This window comes from Dreissena polymorpha, chromosome 3, assembly GCF_020536995.1.
Source record: "Dreissena polymorpha isolate Duluth1 chromosome 3, UMN_Dpol_1.0, whole genome shotgun sequence".
In the NCBI taxonomy this organism is placed as follows: Eukaryota; Metazoa; Mollusca; class Bivalvia; order Myida; family Dreissenidae; genus Dreissena; species Dreissena polymorpha.
In genome coordinates this window covers 39,914,107-39,937,743 of record NC_068357.1, presented here as the reverse complement: position 1 = coordinate 39,937,743, position 23,637 = coordinate 39,914,107, and the positions used below count along the sequence as shown (strand labels likewise).

The following is a 23,637-nucleotide window of genomic DNA, read 5'->3' as shown; positions in this document are numbered from 1 at the left end:
AACTCAAAAAGCAAAAAAACATTATTTACAAATATTAAGTGTGCGTACTCGTAACGTCATTATTAACACGTCATACGACACAATGCATTTTCTTTCACGCAAAAGCTGCAGTTGTTTAGTGTTTTTTTCATTATTTCTTAAAAATCGGGGACATAGAGGTATGATAAACAGAAAAACAGGTAAGTTACTGATCTTTTTGTAATGTATTAGGCTTGGCACGATTAAAATAATGAAACAATTTTTGCTTAAAATAACTTTGGGATTTTCTGAGTAGTTCGGTTTTCCTATTCTATTTTTAAAGAAATAATTTACGACTAAGAAAATTGATGGGATAAATCGAATACTAGGTCGGTGCCGAATAAAGCAAAGTTTATTTTTCTCGGCACGAAAATCTGAACCACTCGCCAAGGCTTGTGGTTCAGATTTTCTAACCTCGCAAAATAAACTTTGCTTTATTCGGCACCGACCTAGTATTCTCTATGTATGCAATATATATGGACTGCCTCATGTGAAAGCAAGGCTAAATGCATGAGCAAGAAATATCATCCTAGATTAGCCTGTGTAGTCAGCACAACTTATAAGAAAGGACACTTAGCGCTTCTATGGATTTTTTTGAAAAAAGAAGATCCTTTTCTAGTCAAATGTAGCCAATATATAATGCAGTATAATACCATCATGTACCAACATTATAATGCAGCAAACCCCAAAAGAGAAAGAAGGTTAAGTTAAAATTGGAATGTTTATACAAGGTCTGCATAAATTTAGATTTAATTGAAATGTACTGTATTATAATTTTTAAATATTTTTATGTTATGAGCCTATTGGAATTTACTAATCAATTTGGTAAAGAAGAATGATTGAATAATAAACACATGTATAATATATGCTACCAAAAAATGACAATAGGCATATCTGTTACAATGAATTTTCTAAGGGTTCTTCACTGGAACTAACTCAAACAGAATTTTAAAAGACGCTGAAAAGGTCTCTGTACATTTTTTAATTCTATACTAACATAAATGAATGATGAAGACTCTGAATTAAGATACAATTTTTGTCCTCTTTCAAAGAAAAATACATGGATATTAAACTTTTTTTTACAAAATAATTATAAACAAGAGTTCTGCAGTCCGAGACATATGTCCCCCAAACCGGGCTTTGAACTAGTGACCCAAATTTCAATAGGGATCATCTACTGTCCAATGTACATGATTGTAAAGTATCAAGCCGATTGTTCATTTTTTTTACAAGCAATTGATCAGAAACAATTTTCATACTTATTGAGACAATGACCTTGACATTTGACCTAGTGACCCCACTTTCAATAGGGGTCATCTACTGCCCAAGGCCAATGTACATGGGAAGTATAAAGCCAATCGGTCGATTTGTTGATGAGTTATTTATCAGAAACAATTTTCCCACTTATTGTGACAGTGACTGTGACATTTGACCTAGTGCCCCTGATTTCAAAAGGGGTCATCTACTGTACAAGTCCAATACACATGGTAAGTATCAAGCCAATTGGTAAATTTGTTGATGAGTTATTGATTGGAAACGATTTTCACACTTATTGTGACAGTGACCTTGATCTTTGACCTAGTGACCCCAATTTCAATAGTGGTCATCTACTGTCCAACGCAATGCAGATGTGAAGTATCAAGCCAATTTATTGGTCAATTTATTGTGACAATGATCTTGACCTTTGACCTAGTGAACCCAGTTTTAAAAGGGGTAATCTACTGTCCAAGGCAAATGCACATGTGATGTATCAAGCCAATCGGTCAATTCGTTGACAAGTTATTGATCAGAAACGATATGGTCTTCCGACTGACCGACCAACAGACTTACATCCAGAAAAGTAGGGCTGCAACGGATATTCGAAATATCCGAGATTCGCGGATCCAAACAAGGATTCGCGGATCTAACTGTGATTGGTAAAATAAGTTTCGAATCCGGATCTTATTTGAGTTTAACCTTTCCTTTGCGGTAATTGTTTATTCCGCCCTAATACTTTCGTTAAATTGTTTCTTTTTGTTTGAAAGGCTGACTGGTACGTAGTTTGTCACAATAAACGCTACTATTCCGACAAAAAAATGGTAACTTTCGTTTTCGATGGTGCAAAATGGCGCAGAGTAAAATTCGCGATGCACCTAAACAATTTAAAATCCTTGGTGTGGAAGCATTTCGGGTTTTATCGGCAAACTAATTACTCAGTATTTTTATTGATACTTATTGCAGATTGCGTGTGATGCGTTAATTGCTTGTTAAAATACAGAGTTTTTCATATTATATCTGACTGACATAATTGTGTTTAATATGAGACATTAATTAGTTTTATAATATTAGACAAGAATGTGTTCAATTTGTTTGCCCAATACAAGTTGAGCCTAGCCAATAAAGTTCGAAACTCGCCTTTGACAAGAAAAAGGCGGCCAATATGGAAAAACACGGCCAATATGGAAAAAGGTCGGCCAATACGAGATTCAGCCAATCAGAAACCAGGAAAAACTCGGCCTTATATGAGAATCTAAACTTTCAACTATTTGGTAGCTATTTTGAAGTTGTATGCTTAGTTTTGGTGCAAAAGTTTAAATCTTTAAAAAATACTTTAAGCACTCATCCCCTTGTATATTCAGCTCCTTTTTTTGACAATACATGCAACAATATTGTGCAGTGTAACCACAACAGTAAGGTTCAATATTCACTGTCTATCGTCACCACCGTAAATGGATTACTAGCGAAGCGAAAGTAAACAAACCAAATTTGGAGTGCAGTCAGTATTTACCTAAAATGTCTAATAATAACTCACTCCTGGATAACCAGTGCGTGTTAGGCATCTTACAGAAAGATTAATCTGTTTAAAAATGTGTATCTATCTTGCAATTCTTATTGATAAAGCGTTATTTACACACATTTATGACTGCTTGGTACCGGGTTGAAATTGGAACTTCTCGAAGAAACAGCTTTTCTTTCATGATTACATGGTTTGCCATCGGGTATGGAGTTGATTTCTATTCTAGTATGCAATATATACCATCTTTACGCTATTTCATGTATTGGTTTGATTATTGTTCGTGGAAATCTATTAAGTTAAGATAACTGTAGTGTACAGCGAATAGTTGTTTATGGCAAAAGTCGTGTACGGTGAATAGTTCAAGTAATGTATGGCGAATAGTTGCAGCGTATTAGCCAAAGTTGTCGCAAATTAAAATGATTTTAAGAAAATATTTTTTCAATGTACATATATGTTTTTAAAAGCGGACTTTTGCACGATTTAATGATGTATAAATCTTAATTTTAAACTTCGTTGTTGCCCCCAAATAAATAGGCAAACACAGCACACGTGCTGACTTTGCGGTTGAACGCTACAACGCTGTGAACAGAAAGTCAGCCAAGTTCCAATAATTACACGAGCTGAATATATAATCCTGATTGGAATCCACTTGTAAGTAAATATTTTATCGATTCATCTTGATTTTGAAACATAACCAAGATGAAATACACTAGAATGGTATTAAACTAGAATACAGACTGAACAATGGTCGATCGATTTATCATACCACGGCATTGATATCTGCCTGATCTATAGAGAATAACAGGTTACTGTCTGATCTTTTTGTAATATATCAGGCAAGGCTTAGAATACTATAACGGTGAGACTTGCCGAGCTGTTATTTTATTCGCGCCGAGCCTGATATATTACTAAAAGATCAGGCAGTAACCTGTGTTTCTGTTTATAGCGATTTTTTCATTATTTCTTAAAAATCGGGGACGTAGAGGTATGATAAATAGAAAAACAGGTTAGTGCCTGATCTTTTTGTAATATATCAGGCTCGGCACGAATAGAATAACGGCTCGGCAAGCCACGCTGATATATTATTCTAAGCCTTGCCTGATATATTACAAAAAGATCGGACAGTAACCTGTTATTCTCTATGTAGCAGGTGCCCGTAAAACAAAGCATTTTTTTAAATATCAACAATGCATCAGACGTATTCTTTGGCCATAAACGGTCTCATCATAAAGAATATAAGTGTAATTTTATTTTGCTATACGCCGTTCACGTCAGGTTCTATTCGCCGTACACAACGAAGTTTATATTTTAGCCAAATATTTGCATATTAACTTGATTTTTGGGCTGAAGCTGGCAAAACCCAATAGTTTCTATGATTCTATTTGCACAACATTGCAAAATTCGGCAAAATTATTATATTTTCCTCGGACAAAAGGAAGAAAGATTTCCCAAATGAACTTAATTCTCCGTACCAGGTAGCTGATAATTGATCTATTTCAACACTCGAATGTATTAATAAAGAACTCCCAACTACTTACGATATAAGTTTGATATGTCCACTATTAATTTGTCACACAGTTTTTTAAAAACGTTCGCGATAAAAATTGTAAACTTTATTCTTTTCACGAGCACTTCCTCTTGCGTGATGTTTAATTTCGCTTCGCTGGTTATCTATTTCCGGTGGTGATGATAGACAGTGATATTAGAGCGTACAAAAATAACAACTTTCAATATTTTCAATGAACAACAATGAGCGCCCTAAGCAAAAACTAATTCGAAATCTTGGATGATTTACACATTACAAATGCAATTCCTAATGGCAATAAGTAGGTTTTCAATCCTTATTGTCTTTCTGAGTTGTATTAAAAACAACGGTAGTGGATCCAGTGTGGCTGGAATGTTATTCAGGTAAATTTTGCACAATTTCGCAACCTGTCAAATTGTGTTCCTGCATCATGTAATGTCTAGGGAGCATCTTTGGTCATATACTTGCCATTGTTTCTTATTTACACCAATAAGTTGTATAGAACAGAAATTTTGCTATTTTTCAAAACTTCATACTTCCTTTAATATCAAAAACCTGTAATTCGAAAGTGAAATTCAAGTTTTCAAGCTGTCTTCAGCTCAATAACAAAGCCAATATGAATTCAACTAATTAATAACATAATATTATTATAAGTGTTTGTCGTTTAAATGCTTACACTTTTTCGTGTATGTGCGATTTTGATAGTTTTTGAGAAATTTGCAGAATCTGGACCTGGGTATAAAAGTTTGTTCGAACAACGTAAGTGCATTTTTTTATCTACTTAGTTTTTGTTTTTGATGTTGTTATTTCTGCTTCCACTACCGCTGTTGCTGCTGCAGCTGCATTTCTTATGCTGCTATAGTAGTATAAATATTAGTATCTGTAAAGTTTATAATAATAAAACTTAATTACTTTTTTCATTAGAAATATATAAGTTCTGGTGGTTCAAAACATAATTTAGGTTATAGCAATATAAATTATAATTTATTATGCGTATTGTTACTTTCAAATTAGGATTCAAACCGATATTCGATATCCGAGCCTTTGGATTCGAATTCGGATCCGATTGAAATTTTGGATTCGCTGCAGCACTACAGAAAAGCAACATACACCCTCTTCGTCGTGGCATAATAATACAATCTAGCTAACAGACAAATGGATGACACTACAATAAGAACACATCAGCTAATCTAAGCTATATTATATGACCCAATGGCACTAAGAAAAGGAAGAGAACTCCAGTTCATCCTAAAATCAATAAAATACCTGGTAAATCACAACAAGCTCAGAGGATTATGAGGCATGACAATCAATAAACCTTTTCAGTCGTGGAATAAAGTAACAAATAAAACGCACCAAGTGTATCTGATGACCCTAAGCCACAAACATGTAATACACCATGAATATTTAAGTATGCATGTCCATCCAATGAACACCAGCATTTCAAAACCAGGTAATTTGTGATCAAGATGTTTTGTTCATTCCCATTAAAAAGATTTAATACATGTTCTTTACTTTACAGTAAGTTTATTTAATCTTATATTGGTTTCCTATAATGTCTTCTCACATGAAATCAAAGCTGATATACGTCAGAAGAGCTGCTGCTGGCAAGACAATGTCAAAGTTCTAACAAGATGTGTTTGTGAAACACAATGTCCCCCTATATGACGTTTGACCTTGAAGGATGACCTTGACCTTGAACTTTCACCACTCAAAATGTGCAGCTCCATGAGATACACATGCATTTCAAATATATAAAATTGCTAGCTTCAATATTGCAGAAGTGACATTACATGAGCAATTTTGACCCATATATTTGACCTTGAAGGATGACCTTGACCTTGACCTTTCACCACTCAAAATGTGCAGCTCCATGAGATACACATGCATGCCAAATATCAAGTTGCTATATTCAATATTGCAAAAGTATTCATAAAATAAGCAATTTGGGCCACATATATTTGACCTCTGACCTTGAAGGATGACCTTGACCTTGACCTTTCACCACTCAAAATGTGCCGCTCCATGAGATACACATGCATGCCAAATATCAAGTTGCTATCTTCAATATTGCAAAAGTACTCATAAAATGAGCGATTTTAGCCACATATATTTGACCTCTGACCTTGAAGGATGACCTTGACCTTGACCTTTCACCACTCAAAATCTGCAGCTCCATGAGATACACATGCATGCCAAATATCAAGTTGCTATCTTGAATATTGAAATACTGCATAAGTGTACATTAAATGAGCGATTTTGACCCATATATTTGACCTTTGACCTTGAAGGATGACCTTGACATTGACCTTTCACCACTCAAAATGTGCAGCTCCATGAGATACATATGCATGCCAAATATCAAGTTGCTATCTTCAATATTGCAAAAGTTATTGCAAATGTTAAAGTTGGCGCAAACCAACCAACAGACCAACCAACAGACCAACCAACAGACAGAGCAAAAACAATATGTCCCCCACTACTATAGTGGGGGACATAATAATGTAAGACACATTATAGAATTGGCCATTCACCAGGTCTGCATGTTTTAAAAATTTTTAAATGTGTAATATTCAAAACAAAATGAAGTGAGTTCACATGTAGCCTTACATACTTTTTGAACACTTTATTACATCAGGATCAATTAACCAACAGAGCATGAAAAGTAAGGAGAGAAAGCTTGCCAGACATAGCAAATATTTGTGCGGAGGACTGCTTGTGACCAATGCTTTCTGGCTGTCTTCAGACATGGTCTTAATATTCAAATACACAGAGTCAATATTTGCTTTACCTTATCAATACAAAGTTGATTATATTTTTAGAAGGTTTCAATATATATTAGTACCTTGGCATTCTTGGCAAGCAATTGAGGATAAGAATAGTGAGCAATGTTTACCCAAGTCTTATCACTGTCAGAATAATTTTCTCAACGGAGAATGATATTCAACAAGTGCTTCAATTTTTAATTATTTTCATTAATTTTTAATTTCAAGTTAACTTTACCACCACTAAATAACAAATGCTTAATTACAATGTGCAAGACCCAAGCACCATTAGTGGCCTGATTATAAAAATTAGTCTCACTCGTTGAAAACTGGGCTTCATGCATGTGCATAAAGAAGCGTCCCAGATAAGCCTGTGCAGTCCACACAGATCGATCAGGATCGACACTTTTGGTCTTGACTAGATTTTTGTAGACTTACCTGAAATGAAAAGTGGAAACTACACAGGCTAATTGGGGTCGATTCATTTTGCACATGCATTAAGCCTGGTCTTCCTTATGCGAGGCTCACATGCTAACACTGAGTCTATTATTTGTTTGTAAGCCTAAAGTTGGGATGATGAATATGGGCCTAGATACAAAAAACAAACAGCAAGACACTGATTGTTTGCTGAAACTTTACTATGGGCTTTTTCACATATTCATTATTTAAAAAAACATTCTACAAAGAAAACAGTTTTTAGTGTCTTAACATTCCTATAAAGACGATACCTTATAGAGTTTACATTATGAACAAAACACTGTCAAAACACAAAATGCAATCTCTTGAATTGGTATGTACAGACAAATGGGTGTGATAAATTAAAAATTATTTGTTGTCCACGGGTGAAGTTTGCTATCCCATTAGAAGTTTGCTATCCCATTAGAAGTTTGCTATCCCATTAGAAGTTTGCTATCCCATTAGAAGTTTGCTATCCCATTAGAAGTTTGCTATCCCATTAGAAGTTTGCTATCCTATTAGAACCAAAACAAATCTGCAGTAGAACACTTTCAATGCAAAATGTATTGGCATGTAGACAAACATGGTGAGGTCTTATTATGGTACAATGAAATAATACTGTGATTTACATTTCATCATTTGTCAGCAACAGCATTTAACAGTGTTTACCCAATTAGTATGGATTCTTCCTCTGCTTAATACAGTTTGCGCTCAAAACATTTACTTTGCTGAGAATGCAAACAAAATAATATGACAAAAACATTCTCAATCAAACACAAAATTTATGAGAACCATAAAAACTGAGCCAATATTATTGATTCATATCTAACAACTATGCATCCTATGAGGTTACTAATGATAGGAGGTAAATATTGGAATAAATATTTTGCAAAACAACAGCTTAGCAAAGTATTTGATCAAGTGTATGTTATAATGGTTAAAATGGCAAAAAACTAAAGCTAAGGCAACTTGAAGTCAGAATAAGAATAATATAAGTATTGCTCCTGACATATGATATTAAAATGCTTCCAAAGCTTACCTCTTTTTTAAAACAAGAAGCTTGTGACTTTACTTTGTGTTGTTAATGCCTCTTTTCATTCCATCACAATGCATTTTTTTTAAATACATCATTTTAGGACTATCAAACAATATTCAAATAATCTTAAAAATAAATTCTGTTTTATAATGACATCCCATTTTCTTTCAACATAACTACCAAAATTAAACATTTATTTGAATGTTCAAAGGTTAACAATGTATACATGTATATAGTGCATGGGTTGAACAGATTTTGATATCTGCTTTTACAATACAATTGACATTCACACTACAGAAAAACACAATAGCCCATTCCAGAAAGAAAAAATTATATTATTGCTACCATGCCTGGGTGTGTCCTTGACTTACCTTTGTCATTATACAGTTCAAGGCCACGGAAATCTGTGGACTTCAAGGAATTTGTCTTCCGCAATTTCTGCAGATGGATCTGTTTGTAGGAGTCTGCAAGAAAAAAAGATTGTGTGAGTCAATCGTTTACACGGGAAAAAAGCTAGTAAAATGGTGCCATGTTGTTGTTTTTTATTGATCATAACATTTGCCCTCCTGTCTTGTGAAAACAACTGCAGAAATGTCTTCTTGTGATCAACAATTATTTTACTGGACAGTCAATTTGAGTAAGATCCAGTAATAATAGGAAGATTACCAGACCTTGTTGCCAGTTGTGGATTTGGGGCTTATAATCTTTGGACAGTGACAGCACTTTGAAAAGAAAAGAATGTGTGTATGTTATATTAAATCTAAATTTCAATTCACTTTTTCATTGGCTGTTATAATTAATTTGAACAGTGCTGGAATTGTCCACATATCTTTACTTGATTTGCGCATGTTCAATAAGAAAGCTCTCTGTCCTACAATGCACAGTACGCTTTAAACTTCTAACAAATGGTATATGTTTGTGTTTATGAAATTCTTTAACACAATGCAATGAGCTCAGACTGTATAACATTGTTATGTTTATAACACGGTCTTGTGGCTTGGACCCTGTCATCTGCTTTATTTTGGAGTTATAGTGTATAATGGTGAAATAACAGAATGCTTGAGTTTCATTTCTAGACTGGACCATGTGTGAATGACATGTCAAACAAGAGATGTGTTTGTCAGAAACACAATGCCCACTATTGCGCCGCTTTGACGCCATATATTTGACCTTGACGGATGACCTTAACCTTGACCTTTCACCACTCAAAATGAGCAGCTCCATGAGATACACATGCATGCCAAATATCAAGTTGCTATGTTCAATATTGCAAAAGTTATCGCAAAATTTTAACCAAGGTTAAAATATTGAGACACACACAATGAATGACAGACAAGGCAGGCCAAAAATAATATGCCCCCGATCTTTCGATCCAGGGGCATAAAAAGTCTAAGTATTGAAATACGTCAGGTAAAGAACATATAAAATGGTGCATATAGTGGCAAATGTGACTTTTAAATTCATAACAGACTAATTAACAAGAACATGTTTCAATGCACTTGAGTTACCAATGTGAATTAAGATTGTTATGACAAGACTCACATTCCATAGCAAACAAGTTTATGATACTGTTGACAAATTGTGACCGTATGAGGCAAAACTAAAGATAAAAGATTGATGTAGGACAAGAATATTGATTCCATGTATACAATGTGTATAACAATTTAAATGATGTGTTTAGCAAATATTTACCAAAGGCAATAACCTCTTTTGGCTAAATTTGCCACTTCTATATAATAACATGATTATGTACACATGTGTTTAACACAATAGCATAAATGTGTGATGTGTTTAAAATGACATCTTTAAATCCTGAATTTCATGTAAGCAAAACTGTTGACCCTATGAAATAAAAGTAAGCATATATCAAAGAAGTATTGTGCAACAAAGCAAGTAGGTAACATAAGGTTTGAATGATTATTAACTATGTGGGAAGTGGGAAGACAATTTTAAGTTCATGATTCACAAACTCTCACAGACATCTCAATAATTACAGAGAAAACTCAATTTTTTGGGTGGGAAGAGCTTCAAACACTTAAGGTTACTGAAAGTACTGAACATATATTTACTTATGCAAATTTAATACTTGCAGTTGTAATACTAAGTCTAAAATGTCTTGAAATGATCCCAATCCCACATATTTGTCATTATCTATTCCAAGGATGGGTCTTGTTAACAAAATGTCCACAATGTGTAACATCTTTGTATGTGCAAATTTTAAGAACAAATGAGCCGGGCTTTGTGAAAAGGGGTTTTAATGCAGGTGCAAAAAGTGTCATTCCAGATTAGCCTGTGCCAACTGCACAGGCTAATCAGGGACGACTCTTTCCGCCTAAAGTTGTTTTTTTTTCCTAGACTTTTTTAAACAAAAATTATCATAAAAGCTGAGTGATGTCCCAAATGAGCCTGTGCATACTGCACAGGCTTATCTGGGATGACATATTACACACATGCATTAAACCCCTTTTTTCAGAGAAGGGCCCAAATAGTTTAACCCAAAAGGGTATAATGACATTTGTAAGGACAATATTATGGTTGTAAGGCAGTTATTCAGTAGTGTGGGTTATATCAAAGAGTAATAACAGCGATTTCTTTTGCCCAATTGGGAAAGGTACCAGTACCAGCCCATTTGGAAAAAATGTGTGCGAGAGTTGGGAAAATTTGTGTTGTGAAATCTTTATATTGGGAAATGCTGTATTTGATTTTTTTTTCCCAAAAACTTTAAAATTGATAATTATGTTTTTTTCACGTTGTCAATATTATATTAACTTAGATTCAAGCCAAAGAGCTGCATAGTGAAACTAACTCGCATTTAATAAATAACAATAATTATAACAATAATTTATTATTACTTTTTTATTTTATTTTTTTGAAACCTTCAATTGGAAAAATTTTGACAGCATTTGAGAAATTCGTTGTTGTTTTTTCTAATTGGGAAAATGCTGTTTTCTGGTACTTTATAAAGAAGGGAAAAAAATTGCTGAATAACTATTATGTAGAGATCTATTAAGATTATCAAATGATAATTATTTTTAATTGAAATTACACTTTTTTCAGGACATACTACACTTAAACTTAGAAGCTGAGTATGTTCTCCTTGAAAATAAAAAACACACATCATCTTATGTTGCCTTTGCAAATCAATATACAAACATTATTTAAAGAAAACAGTCGAAACCCGATGGCTCGAACTCGTCGGGACCGGCAACAAGAGTTCGAGCCATCCGAAATTCGAGCCATCTGATTTCTTATAAATTTTTGTTTACGAACAAGTCTGCAGTACATTTTCACCTCCTGTTGAAGAGTACACATATTGCTTAAAATCCGTACTACTTCGCATTACTTACTGCTTTTGAATTCATAAGTTAATAAGAAACAAACTTATACTTAATACTTTAATTTATGAATATTTTAAAACGGTTTTACAAATACAATGAACAAATAGCATTCAGTAGATATCAGCATTTTTTTAGCGTAGAACATTTTAAGGTAACAGAGCACTAAAGAACAAAACATGCATCAGCACTATATACTCATTATTTACATACGAGTCAGCACTACATTCCATTATTTATTTATATTTTTTTGAAGAATGACATTATGTCCATCTGTGTTGCGTTCCGTAGTTGTCGTCGAGAAACGAAGCTCTTTAGAGATTTTTGTTCTGATCTGTTCATTTGGCCTTTGCAGCCATTATGATAAAGAATCCGCAAGGACGCCAGCTCTTAATACAAAATGTCATATTTTACTCAAATCAATTAACGATTGAGTCGATGACATGTAGCAAACAGGTATTAAATCAATTATTGCGTGCCTTTAATCAAGCGGTCATAATCGATTAACAGTTTATGCGACCGGTGTTAAATCAATTTGTGCGTGCTTTTAATCAAGCAGTCCTAATCGAATAACACTTTTTGGGACCCATGGCGAGTTCGAGCCATCCGAATAAAAGAACATATGAAAACTGTAGCCGGGACTGTGAAAACAGTTCAAGCCATCCGATAATTCGAGCCAAGCGAGTTCCAGCCATCCGACAAAATTTTATATGAATATTTACGCATACAAAATCGTTGCTTTGATGCGAGTTCGAGCCAACCGAAAATCCGAGCCAAGCGAGTTCGAGCCATCGGGTTTCGACTGTACATACTACCAATGGCTTTTTTAGAACACTAAATATTTGGATAGTTGCTATTTTTATTGAACATAGTTACAGCCAACTGTTAACCTCTCAGGTCAACTACTGCCTAATACATACATGTTAATGTTGCTCCACAGGCTGTTTAAGTATACAGCCTGGAGCTTAATACCAATACAACTCCATTAATTTTGAGTATTCTGATATTTGTTTTTCTTGAAACAACATGCATTATATTGAGACCACCAAATGCTGAACAGTCAAAGGATCATGTTCATGTCACATAGGCCATAACTTAACAATTTACCCCATTGTTTGCCCAAATTCCATAGGGTATCTTAAAATTTATTCAAGTACACTCAAGTCTAGGTTACGACACTTCAACCACAATATGACAATTAAGAGCATATATTTTTCGCACTTTACCTTGAATTTTTATTTCAAGTGTAAAAGGTCAATAGGTCCAGCGCTGGTTGTTCTCTTTGATTGTTGGTACTGTGTAAATTGATTAAATAACCTTAATTTTACCTATGAAAGACTGCTTTTGTATTTTTAATTGAGTCCACTGGAAAAAAAAAGGTTGACCTGATATCTAACAGGTTGTTTAGGGGAACATGTTTGAATTGTTAATTAAAAAATTGTTTGTAGTGTCTAATGTAACAAACTGCCAAGGTCAAAAGTATAACTAATTGTCAACAGTGTCAGGTGAAAATGCATATTTAATAATTAAATTATCATTATAATCATCTGTTATTATAATAATTATAATAATTACAAATACAATTATATATTATTATGAATACAAAAGCACTTTTTTAATCTTCAAAATATAGCAATTCAAAACAAAAAGCAACCACGCTGCAGTACCCTAGGTGAAAATAGTGATTCATTTCTGCATTTTATGCAACAGCTTTTCTATATACGTCAATAAGAAAACTTTTTTTTTAATTATGGCTGAGACCGATTTTCTTCTTCCAACAGTTAACCAGTTAACTATAACCCAGTAAAGCATGTACATAACTTGTAAGTGCATGCAAATGTAATCATAATCTTACCAAAGATGTATCTTTAAAGATGCATTGAGTGTACTTAATATTCCCTTTACATCCTTGAATGGGCGATCAATGTCCCATTGAAGGATGCCATTCACTTTGCTGTAATTCAGTTTGCAGCACATGCTTTTACATGTCTAGAAGCTTTTTAAGGTTAATACTGAATGAGTAATATCAACTGCAGGACTGAATCATTAAAATTAACTTTTGTGGAAATATTACATGTTGCAAAAAAAGAGTAATGTTATACGAATTATAATACTTACAACCTTCCTTATATCCAATGTATGTTACACAGTGAATTTCTGCAGTTTTCATTATATTTATTAGACCAGAATATTCCATAGTCTTTCTTAGTACATATTTTTTTTTATGTTGAAAGACTTCAATACTGTGCCAATAACTCTTGACTTAATATTATTGTTGTTATTTTCATTCAATAATTAAAAGAAATGATATTTTAGTTCTTTTACAGAAACCAATCAATGGAAGTAGGTACGAATCACAATTAATAAAGAGGAAAGTGGCTATCAAAGGACGCTGCCATCCCTTTACCTGTAAGTTACACATTTTGATTCGTTTGTAGTTCCATAAAAAACCAAATTAAATTAAAGATGTTTCTTAATAGATTTAAAACCTGGTTTTATGCTGGTTGCATATAGCCATTTTCCCTTTGCTTCCCAGCAGGAAAGGGTTATCTTACTTTCTGCAGGCTGGGCTGGTTCCTCTTGTGACACGCCCACTATTGGAGCCGTCCGCCTCTTGATGATGGGCTTCTTGTTATAGATGTCGCCACTGTCATCGCTGTTGGTCCATGTCTGACGACCTTTATAAGGAACCTCAGTCTGGAACGATAAAAGAAGGATCTTGACCTTTCACCACTCAAAATGTGCAGCTCCATGAGATACACATGCATGCCAAATATCAAGTTGCTATCTTCAATATTGCAAAAGTTATGACCAAGGTTAAAGTTTTAGGACAGACACACACAATGACAGACAGACAAAAAACAATATACCCCTGATCATTCGATCAAGAGGCATAAAAAAACACAGGATGAATTTTTGTATATAATAGACTGACATCCAATTTACAAACATTTCTTTTGTAACATACAGTACAATCATTTTCCTATAAAATTGTGTTATTTGTATCTAAAACATATTTATTCAGCAATCGTTATTTCTTTAAATTGTCTGCCATCTTTGATCAAGTTAAAGACATGTGTGCAAAAAACCTAAAACGTCCGACGAATTTGGCAACCAGAGACACTCTGTTATGTTAGGAATCATTTAACAAATTTATCGATGAGGTAGTATACTACTGACATTTGTTACAAAATTTTGCCATTTGAAATGTTTGCAGCAATGGTCTACAGGTTTTAACAATGTCTGTCATTAGAAAAAAATCGTTTGACCAAATTTTATAACGATTCGACTATAAATGTTTCTTCTAGTGTTTAAAGGTTTGACTACAGCCATATAAGGAAAAAAGCCCCGCCCAGGCCTCCATGTTTTTCAACGGACGGAACCATTTTCAAACTAAGCCCAGATATCATTAGAATAAATGTTCTGACTAAGTTTCATGAAGATTGGACATTATAATTATATTATAAGGTTTTACTAAAGATGTATGAGGAAAAATGCCCCACCCCGAGTGTTAACAAGGTAAATGTTGACAACAGACGCACAACCCACGACGGACAAAAGTCAATCACAAAAGCGCACCATGAGCATGTTGTGCTCGACAGGTAAGCTTAAAACTATTCATACTTTACATAGATATAAAGGTTTTTGAGTGTGAGACTGTTGTGCCTCACATAACAAGAGCACTGCATAACGGGTGCCACGCTCGGCTGCAGGTGCAGTTTTGAATAAATGAAAGGTTGTCAGAAATTTATAGATTTTTTTTAATTTTTTTTTTAGAGTTCACATTGTTTTTGACCTTTGAACTAGTGACCCCAAAATGGGTGTGGCATGTAGAACTCATAAAGGTGCAGCTACATAATGAAGTTTCAAAGTTGCGGGTTGAAGCAATTTGATTTAGAGCCAATGTTCAAAACCTTGGCAAAATGTTATGGTTTTAGCACGATGCGGACGGCGGACACGACACAACAAGCTGGCTATGACAAAACCTCGGGTTTTCTCCGAAAACAGCCGACCTAAAAATGTTTATTAGATACAACCCTTTTGCATTCAACCCTTATTATAACAAGAAACCGTCAAAGACTGGTGATGCTCCCCAAAGGTTTTTTTGTCACAATATTGCACTATATATTCAGATAAAAGGAAACGTCTTGAGGGCACAGTAGTTGGGGGGACAAGAAGTTTTTTATATAAAATTTAAAAGGGCTATAACTCTGTGAAAAATCATCCGACCAGAACCCGCTGATAATATAAACATCTCCTCTTGGTAGTGAAGCTTCCCATAAAGTTTCATTGAATTCTGGTCATTAGTTGATGAGAAATAGCCCGGACAAGAATTGCACTATATGTACAGTTAATGGAAAATTTCAAAGGGCCATAACTCTGTGAATAATCATCCAACCAGAACCCGCTGATAATATGCACATCTCCTCTTGATAGTGAAGCTTCCCATAAAGTTTCATTGAATTCCAGTCATTAGTTGCTGAGAAATAGCCCAGACAAAAAATGTGCATGGACGGACACACAGACAAACAAAGCGGCGACTATATGGTCCCCCCAAAATAAATTTTGGGGAAGCATAATAACATTTCAAAATGCCATAGAAATTTAAAAACAAGAACATTCATAACAAATCAGTTCTGACTGAGAACAATCACTAATGCTCATAAAAATTTGGTTATTGGCGAGTTAAAATACAAATACAAAAAAAAATATTTTCAATTATTTTATGCTAGATGGGTAAAATTTATTAATTTTGATTTAGTCAAATATTCAACTGGTAAAATGCATAGATGTTGATTTTGTCAAATAGTCAATTTCGTTTCAGCAGTAAATTATTATTAGTATCATGTAAATGTCATTCAATGAGTAGGGCAATTTGTGTATGGTGCATCTCACAATGATGAAGAAAATATGACGACACCTCAGCAATAATTTGTAATTTAAATTAATAAAATAACATGCAATAAAAAGAAATGAATTTTAAAATGATATGCTACCATTATTTCTCATCATAAAAATACTAATCTGGTGCTTTTAATTTCAATGAATAAAACTTATTACAAATTTGTAATGGCTATTAAAACAAGAGCACCGCCTTGCGGGTGCAGACCGCTCATCTATTTTATTTTTAAAGGTGAAGGGACTCTCATTTTCAATCACAAGGGAGGGGGGGGAGTGGGGGGGGGGGGGGGTTTTGGGTGTGATGGTTGGACGGTATTTCAAACATAAAATAATAAAAATAAATATTTGTGTTTTTAAAACGTTTAAAAAAAAAAAATGGGGGGGGGGGTGGGGTGGGGTAGGGGGTAAAGTGTGACGGTGTGGTGGTAATTTGTGAGATGATCTTAGAAAAAGAAAAAAAAAATAGGGGGGGGGGATTCGGGTGGGGGGAGGGGGGGGTGGGGGGGGATTCTTGGGTGCGATGGTTGGACGGTATTTCAAACATAAAATAATAAAAAATAAATATTGGTGTTTTTTAACCGTTTCAAAAAACAAATTTGGGGTGGGTGGGGTATAGTGTGAGGGTGTGGTGGTCATTTGTGAGAGGATCTTAAAAAAATAAAAAATAAAATTAAAAAAATTAGGGGGGGAGGGGGGGACGGGGGGGGGCACAGGGGATGGTTTGGGTGGAGTCTATTGTGGTATGTCAGGTAAGAGTAGTTTTGTCAAAGTATCAATCAAATCTGATCATAAATAAAGAAGTGGCAATTTTAGCAAAATTTAATAATTTGACCTTGAGAGTCAAGGTCATTCAAAGGTCAAGGTAAAATTCAACTTGCCAGGTACAGTAACCTCATGATAGCATGAAAGTATTTGAAGTTTGAAAGCAATAGCCTTGATACTTAAGAAGTAAAGTGGATCGAAACACAAAATTTAACCATATATTCAAAGTTACTAAGTCAAAAAAGGGCCATAATCCCGTAAAAATGACAACCAGAGTTATGCAACTTGTCCTTTTACTGTACCCTTATGATAGTTTGCGAGTGTTCCAAGTATGAAAGCAATATCTATGATACTTTAGGGGTAAAGTGGACCAAAACACAAAACTTCAGCAAATTTTCAATTTTCTAAGTATAAAAAGGGCACATAATTCTGTCAAAATGCTTGTCAGAGTTACATTACTTTGCCTGCACAGTCCCCTTATGATAGTTAATAAGTGTTGCAAGTATGAAAGCAATAGCTTTGATACTTAGGAATAAAGTGGACCTAAACACAAAACTTAACCAAATTTTCAATTTTCTAAGTATAAAAAGGGCGCATAATTCTGTCAAAATGCACGCCAGAGTTATTTAACTTTGCCTACCCAGTCCCCTCATGATAGTAAGTAAGTGTACCAAGTTTGAATGCCATAGCATTGATACTTTCTGAGAAAAGTGGACCTAAACGCAAAACTTAACCAAAATTTTCAATTTTCTAAGTATAAAAAGGGCACAAAATTCTGTCAAAATGCACGCCAGAGTTATATAACTTTGCCTGCCCAGTCCCCTCATGATAGTTAGTAAGTGTACCAAGTTTGAATGCAATAGCATTGATACTTTCTGAGAAAAGTGGACCTAAACGCAAAACTTAACCGGACGCCGATGCCAACGCCGACGCCAAGGTGATGACAATAGCTCATAATTTATTTTTTTTAAATAGATGAGCTAAAAATAGCTTAAACTTACTAGATCCACACTGGGTACCAACCCAATAATTATTTCCCTCCAATCCAATCTCTCCAAAATCAACATCTTATTTTAATTTTAATCACTTGATTTAAATTTTAAATACATTATATAAAACTGCACATCCAATTTTATCTACATGAAAAATATTTTCTCAAGATTTTCACAAAATTTTGCAATAATTCACCAGCATTCCTAATTTCAAGTCTCTTACAACAATATTCATTAAATAGTAAGTGTCAAAAAAAAAGAAATTTTGCAATAAATATCTCCAAATATTTCTCTTAGTATCAACTTGAAAGCGATCTAACAAATTTATAAACCTTTTCATTGACACTATCATCAATGATCAGGAATTAAGAATATAAATCTTCTAATCCTATTGGATAAATAGAAAATACTCCAATTATAGATGAATGCCCATGTTTTCTTGATTTATTTTCCATCACTGATGTATGGAGAACGTTTTGAAAATAACATAATTAAATGTGATTTTATTTACAGGTATTTGGACACAGCTGAAAAGAAAACTAGGATTGCTTTCAGAATGTTTATAGAGCATTACCTCTGAGTTTCAAGGAATTCATAAAAGAAATTCTAAAACCTTCAAAGGACTTACTTTGAAACATTGCAAGATATATATGTTACTTGTTTATGCCTCACTATATACTAATTATTTTACTCTTTCAATTTTATTATTAAGTTTTATGTCATGTTCACATTCATTTCTAAAGTTTCTGCCATATTTTTATGCTCATAAATCAAACAAGAACACTACCATGGGCCTTGAGGCGCTAACCTGAGACTCAAAAGGAACTAAACTACTCTGACTACTTCATTATAATATATCTTCTATAGTATAATATGTTATTAACCGCCACAAGATAAGTCTCTTAACTAGAGCTTTAAGGCTGTATAAAGAATACAGACTTTCCGAAACTCCGTCGGACCTACAGACATGTCCGACACAAACAGTCAAGAGCCGATCGAAATTCTTGTCGGCCCAAAATGTCCGACATAAATATTTTCAGGTTTTCCCAAGAAATTAAAAGTATTTATAGAACATTGGCATACGCACTTTGCCGATTTTGTGAAATACGTGATTGTGTGGAATTTGAATGTATTCGTTGGTCAGTTAACCCGCTGTTGATTGGTCCAAAGTCGTCATGTCAAAAATCGGAAATAATCTGTCCATGCTTGGTGAAAAATGTTCTTAAAATACATTTGGTTTCCTGCTTATTGTCGACGAGTAAATAAATGCATGCTTCAAGCCGGGATCGGTACATTTGACCATCATTCGATCGACTTTTAGTTTAAACAAAAGTGAAAGTTAAACAAAGCAACAGCTTGCAGTTATCAACGATATCGAGGAACAGGCATGGAGTTTCACAGGGATTTATAACCTCGTGATTTCGTTTTCATTTTCCTTCTTTTAAATTAAGTAAATTTGTAGTAAATAAGTAAATATACATAATGTGGAAGTTTTTGAATGTCTCAAAGCCTGAAAATCCAAAACGGGTTGCAGATGCAAACATCCGTGGGCTAGTGGAAAAAGTACAAGGATAAGTCCCCTATTGTAAATTCGTTGAGTCTTGGAAGACAGGCAGACCATGAATTTAAACAAATTAATTTGTAACTCAAAACAATGTGATTAACTTAAGAATAAACTGATGTTATCGTTTCTTTCCAAAGCCATTGCCCCCATGAAACCCGAGCCTGGACAAACGCAGAACGTTGTAGAAGACTGGGAACAAGATGAAATTAAGCTTTTAAATAGATACGAAACAAAATTGGTGATTTTATTAGTGACTTTAATAATGAGGAAGTGGATGTTAACAAACTTTGATACTTTACTTTGTTACTAAAAGTAATATGATAAAAAATAAAATGATAAAGCAATATTTACGTATTTCTAATTATTTACATTTTTCTCAGTTTTGTTTGAAATTTCACCAATGTTCTTTGATCTGACAGAATAATCTAAGGTCTGACAGAAAATTCTGACCAGTCAGACCAAATGTCTGACAGAAGGCTGTTGAGTTTCGGGAAGTCTGAGAATAACTAAAATTGATGTTTTGTCAGCTATGTTCAAAGGCAAATAACTCAAGAATTTGTGGGTCATTGGGCATCAAATGTGTTTTGCACATCTACACTTCATTTGAAGTAGTTAGCTTGGAAAATTTCATCTGACTTATTATTATACCATATACCCAAACTGTGGTTTGATGGAGATATATTTGCAGGTTTTTGTGTTTGACTCATTGTCTAATAGAAAAGAACAATTTTGATACAAGACAAAATAATGTGAATTGCGCTATTGCTACTTTGAAATATAAAGTGGGATTATTCCGTGTAAACTGAACCAAATTTGAATTTGTAGTTTGAATAGCTATCTTCTCTTCAAGATCGTCAGTCAGTACATCAGTCAACTCATGTAGCACATGGTTCCACTAAGCTACAGAACAAGTTCTATATTTTACCAGTGCAACATTATAATTTGAAAGGCAAACATTTCATGCAGATACAAGAAAAGTCTACAGAAAACAAGCAAATTCGTTGAATTGATATCCCCCGCCAATATGCTTCCGGACACTCATACCAAGTTTCAATGAAATCCACCAAAGCACTTCCAAGATATGGCTCTGGACACAAAAAAGCATTTTGTCAAGATACAAAGGGCCATAACTCTGTTATTATCAGATGGTGTACAATGCCATTTGGCGTGCATCATCCTATTATTCATATATATACTCATACCAAGTTTCAATGAAATCCGCCAAAGCACTTCCAAGATATGGCTCCGGACGGACGGACGGAAGGACGGACAACGCCAAAACAATATCCCTCTGCCTATGGCTGGGGATAATAAGCCTGCAGAAGAGAAATTCGCCAGCCAGCCCTTGTCATGACTGCTCTGTATTTGACCTGGAGCAGAATTGTAAGACTCCAGTTATCTGACTGACAATCAAGAACCAAATTTATTGTTGACTTTTAAATGATAAAAATTACAAACAAGGTCAAATCTTAAAAGAAATTCCATGTTCACTTCTAAGAATACAGGGTTAACTCTGCCATTTGCCACTGATTAACCGATGGCTACAAATTAATGGATTTCTTTAAAAATTTGTGTTTGGCTATATCTTTTTATAAATACAGTAAAACTGCGATAACTCGAGTAAGCACAGGACTGACCTCGATGCTCGAGTAATCGCAGGTTTCGAGTAATCCATGGTATTATTAGTTTTCACTGTCTCAGTTGATGATGCTCAATTTCTGACCGCAAACGCTTTATTTACATGTAAGACAGTACTAGAGAAAAAAGGCTTTGTAAAAATCGTTTATGGTTAGTGTAATAAACAAAACAACAAGGATGATCGTAAATCCGTTTACTTAATTCAACATAAACACAAAACACATATATAATAACAAATATTACATCAATATTCAATGTACACGTAGCATATTAAAAAAGCACACAAGGTATGTACATGTGCATGAAAAAACAACACTAAAAACAACATTATCACTACACACTTTGTATTTTATGTTCATTCAGTCAGACTCTTGCGCAAAGTCTAGGATTAAAGATTTTCGCAACCCATTTGCTTTCCAGAACTGGTGGCGGAAGACGTTTCGAGACAGCAAGCAGAGCATCTGTAGTTCACGGTCTGTGTTAGGCGTTGCTTGAAAGAATCGGTGTACTACATCTAGCGTTTCGCTAGCAATTTGCAGTGTTTCTCAAAGGATGACACTTTGCAGTGGTTCTCAAACTGCAACTAACTTCACACCTTATCGAGCGTCTTTTGTCTGCTTGATTGAGCCGTTTTCACAACTCGAATATTTTTAGCACCGACCAGACGAAAATGTGTCCTTGAATAATTGCCAGTTAATTAGGTGTGAAATGCCATTCAGGGACTGGCACACATCCTCGAGTTATCGAATATCGCATGTTTGAGTTATTGCGGGTATTTTTATACACAGTACAGCTAACGCGGCACAAACATTATCCGCGGCTTCGCCACGGCCAGATTATAAGTACGCGGCGGCTGAATCGTGTGTTCACGCGGCGTATCGCCGTGGCACTCGGCATTGATCCGCGCAACGATGCCGAGTCTGTGTTAACCTCGCGTACTTTCGCGGAGTAAATCCGCCGCATACGTACGCGGCGGATCGAGTGAAAAGATATCCACCTACATGTAAATACATGTATGTGTAGCGTAGAATTTATTACGCGCAACTGTTTATGTTTCGTTCGATTATCATTATCATTATTAAATTTGTAATCCGGAAAACACTTCCGAATTTTAATGCTAACGCGACCTTTGACAAATTCTAGCGTCAAATAAACAGTGCTAAAATATCCTTTGTTTCATAAAAGGCGCGCGAAAATTATGCAGACGTGTAGAACATCGTTTGGAAAGTTTGGGTGTATTTTGTGTTGTATAAATACATGAACATCACGTCGGGCGTAAATCGCGTGTGCAGTGGGAAAAAAACCGCCCCGATTAGACGTTATTTCATCATCTCTATAAATAGTAACCAATGCCAAAATGTATTTGATACTTAAGGAAATATCGAGAATGTTTGTGTATCGTAAATATTTACCAGCATTTGCTTTAAAACTGGAATATACGGGATTATCGGGTAATTAGTAGCGATATTAACTGTATAATATGAACAAAATAAAACGTGTTTATATACGCATATTCAAACAATAGTTTTAATAAGCTGATAATTAACAAAACAACAAATACGTCGTCACCGTCTTGATTATTGATGTGGCTTCAAACTGCTAATTTTCTCAGCTTAAATTTAATAGCAAAATCAACATGCAATTAATTTATTAATCCACCATATGCTGGAGCCTTGACCACTTGTATGTTCGAAAACATAATTACGTGACCTTGTTTATGTGTGAAATACATACACTACGGGCGGGAAACAAACTTAATTGGCCAGACACATTAACTATGCTTACATGTATATGCTAATACAATCCGCGCACAATAAATTTATTATGATTTTAATTATTATTATAATTGTTCTTTCAAAATGTGTTAA

General features: G+C 34.5%; 1 protein-coding gene across 1 annotated transcript in view; it reads right to left on the bottom strand.

The window, feature by feature from the left end:
• LOC127873777 (TOG array regulator of axonemal microtubules protein 1-like) overlaps positions 1–23,637 on the bottom strand; it is a 109,201-nt gene that overhangs the window by 69,715 nt on the left and 15,849 nt on the right. Inside the window, exons 2-3 of the mRNA XM_052417752.1 lie at positions 14,467–14,608; positions 8,948–9,040 (exon numbers count right to left, since the gene is read on the bottom strand). Coding sequence (XP_052273712.1) covers positions 8,948–9,040; positions 14,467–14,608 — 235 coding nt within the window. The remainder of the gene's footprint in view (positions 1–8,947; positions 9,041–14,466; positions 14,609–23,637) is intronic.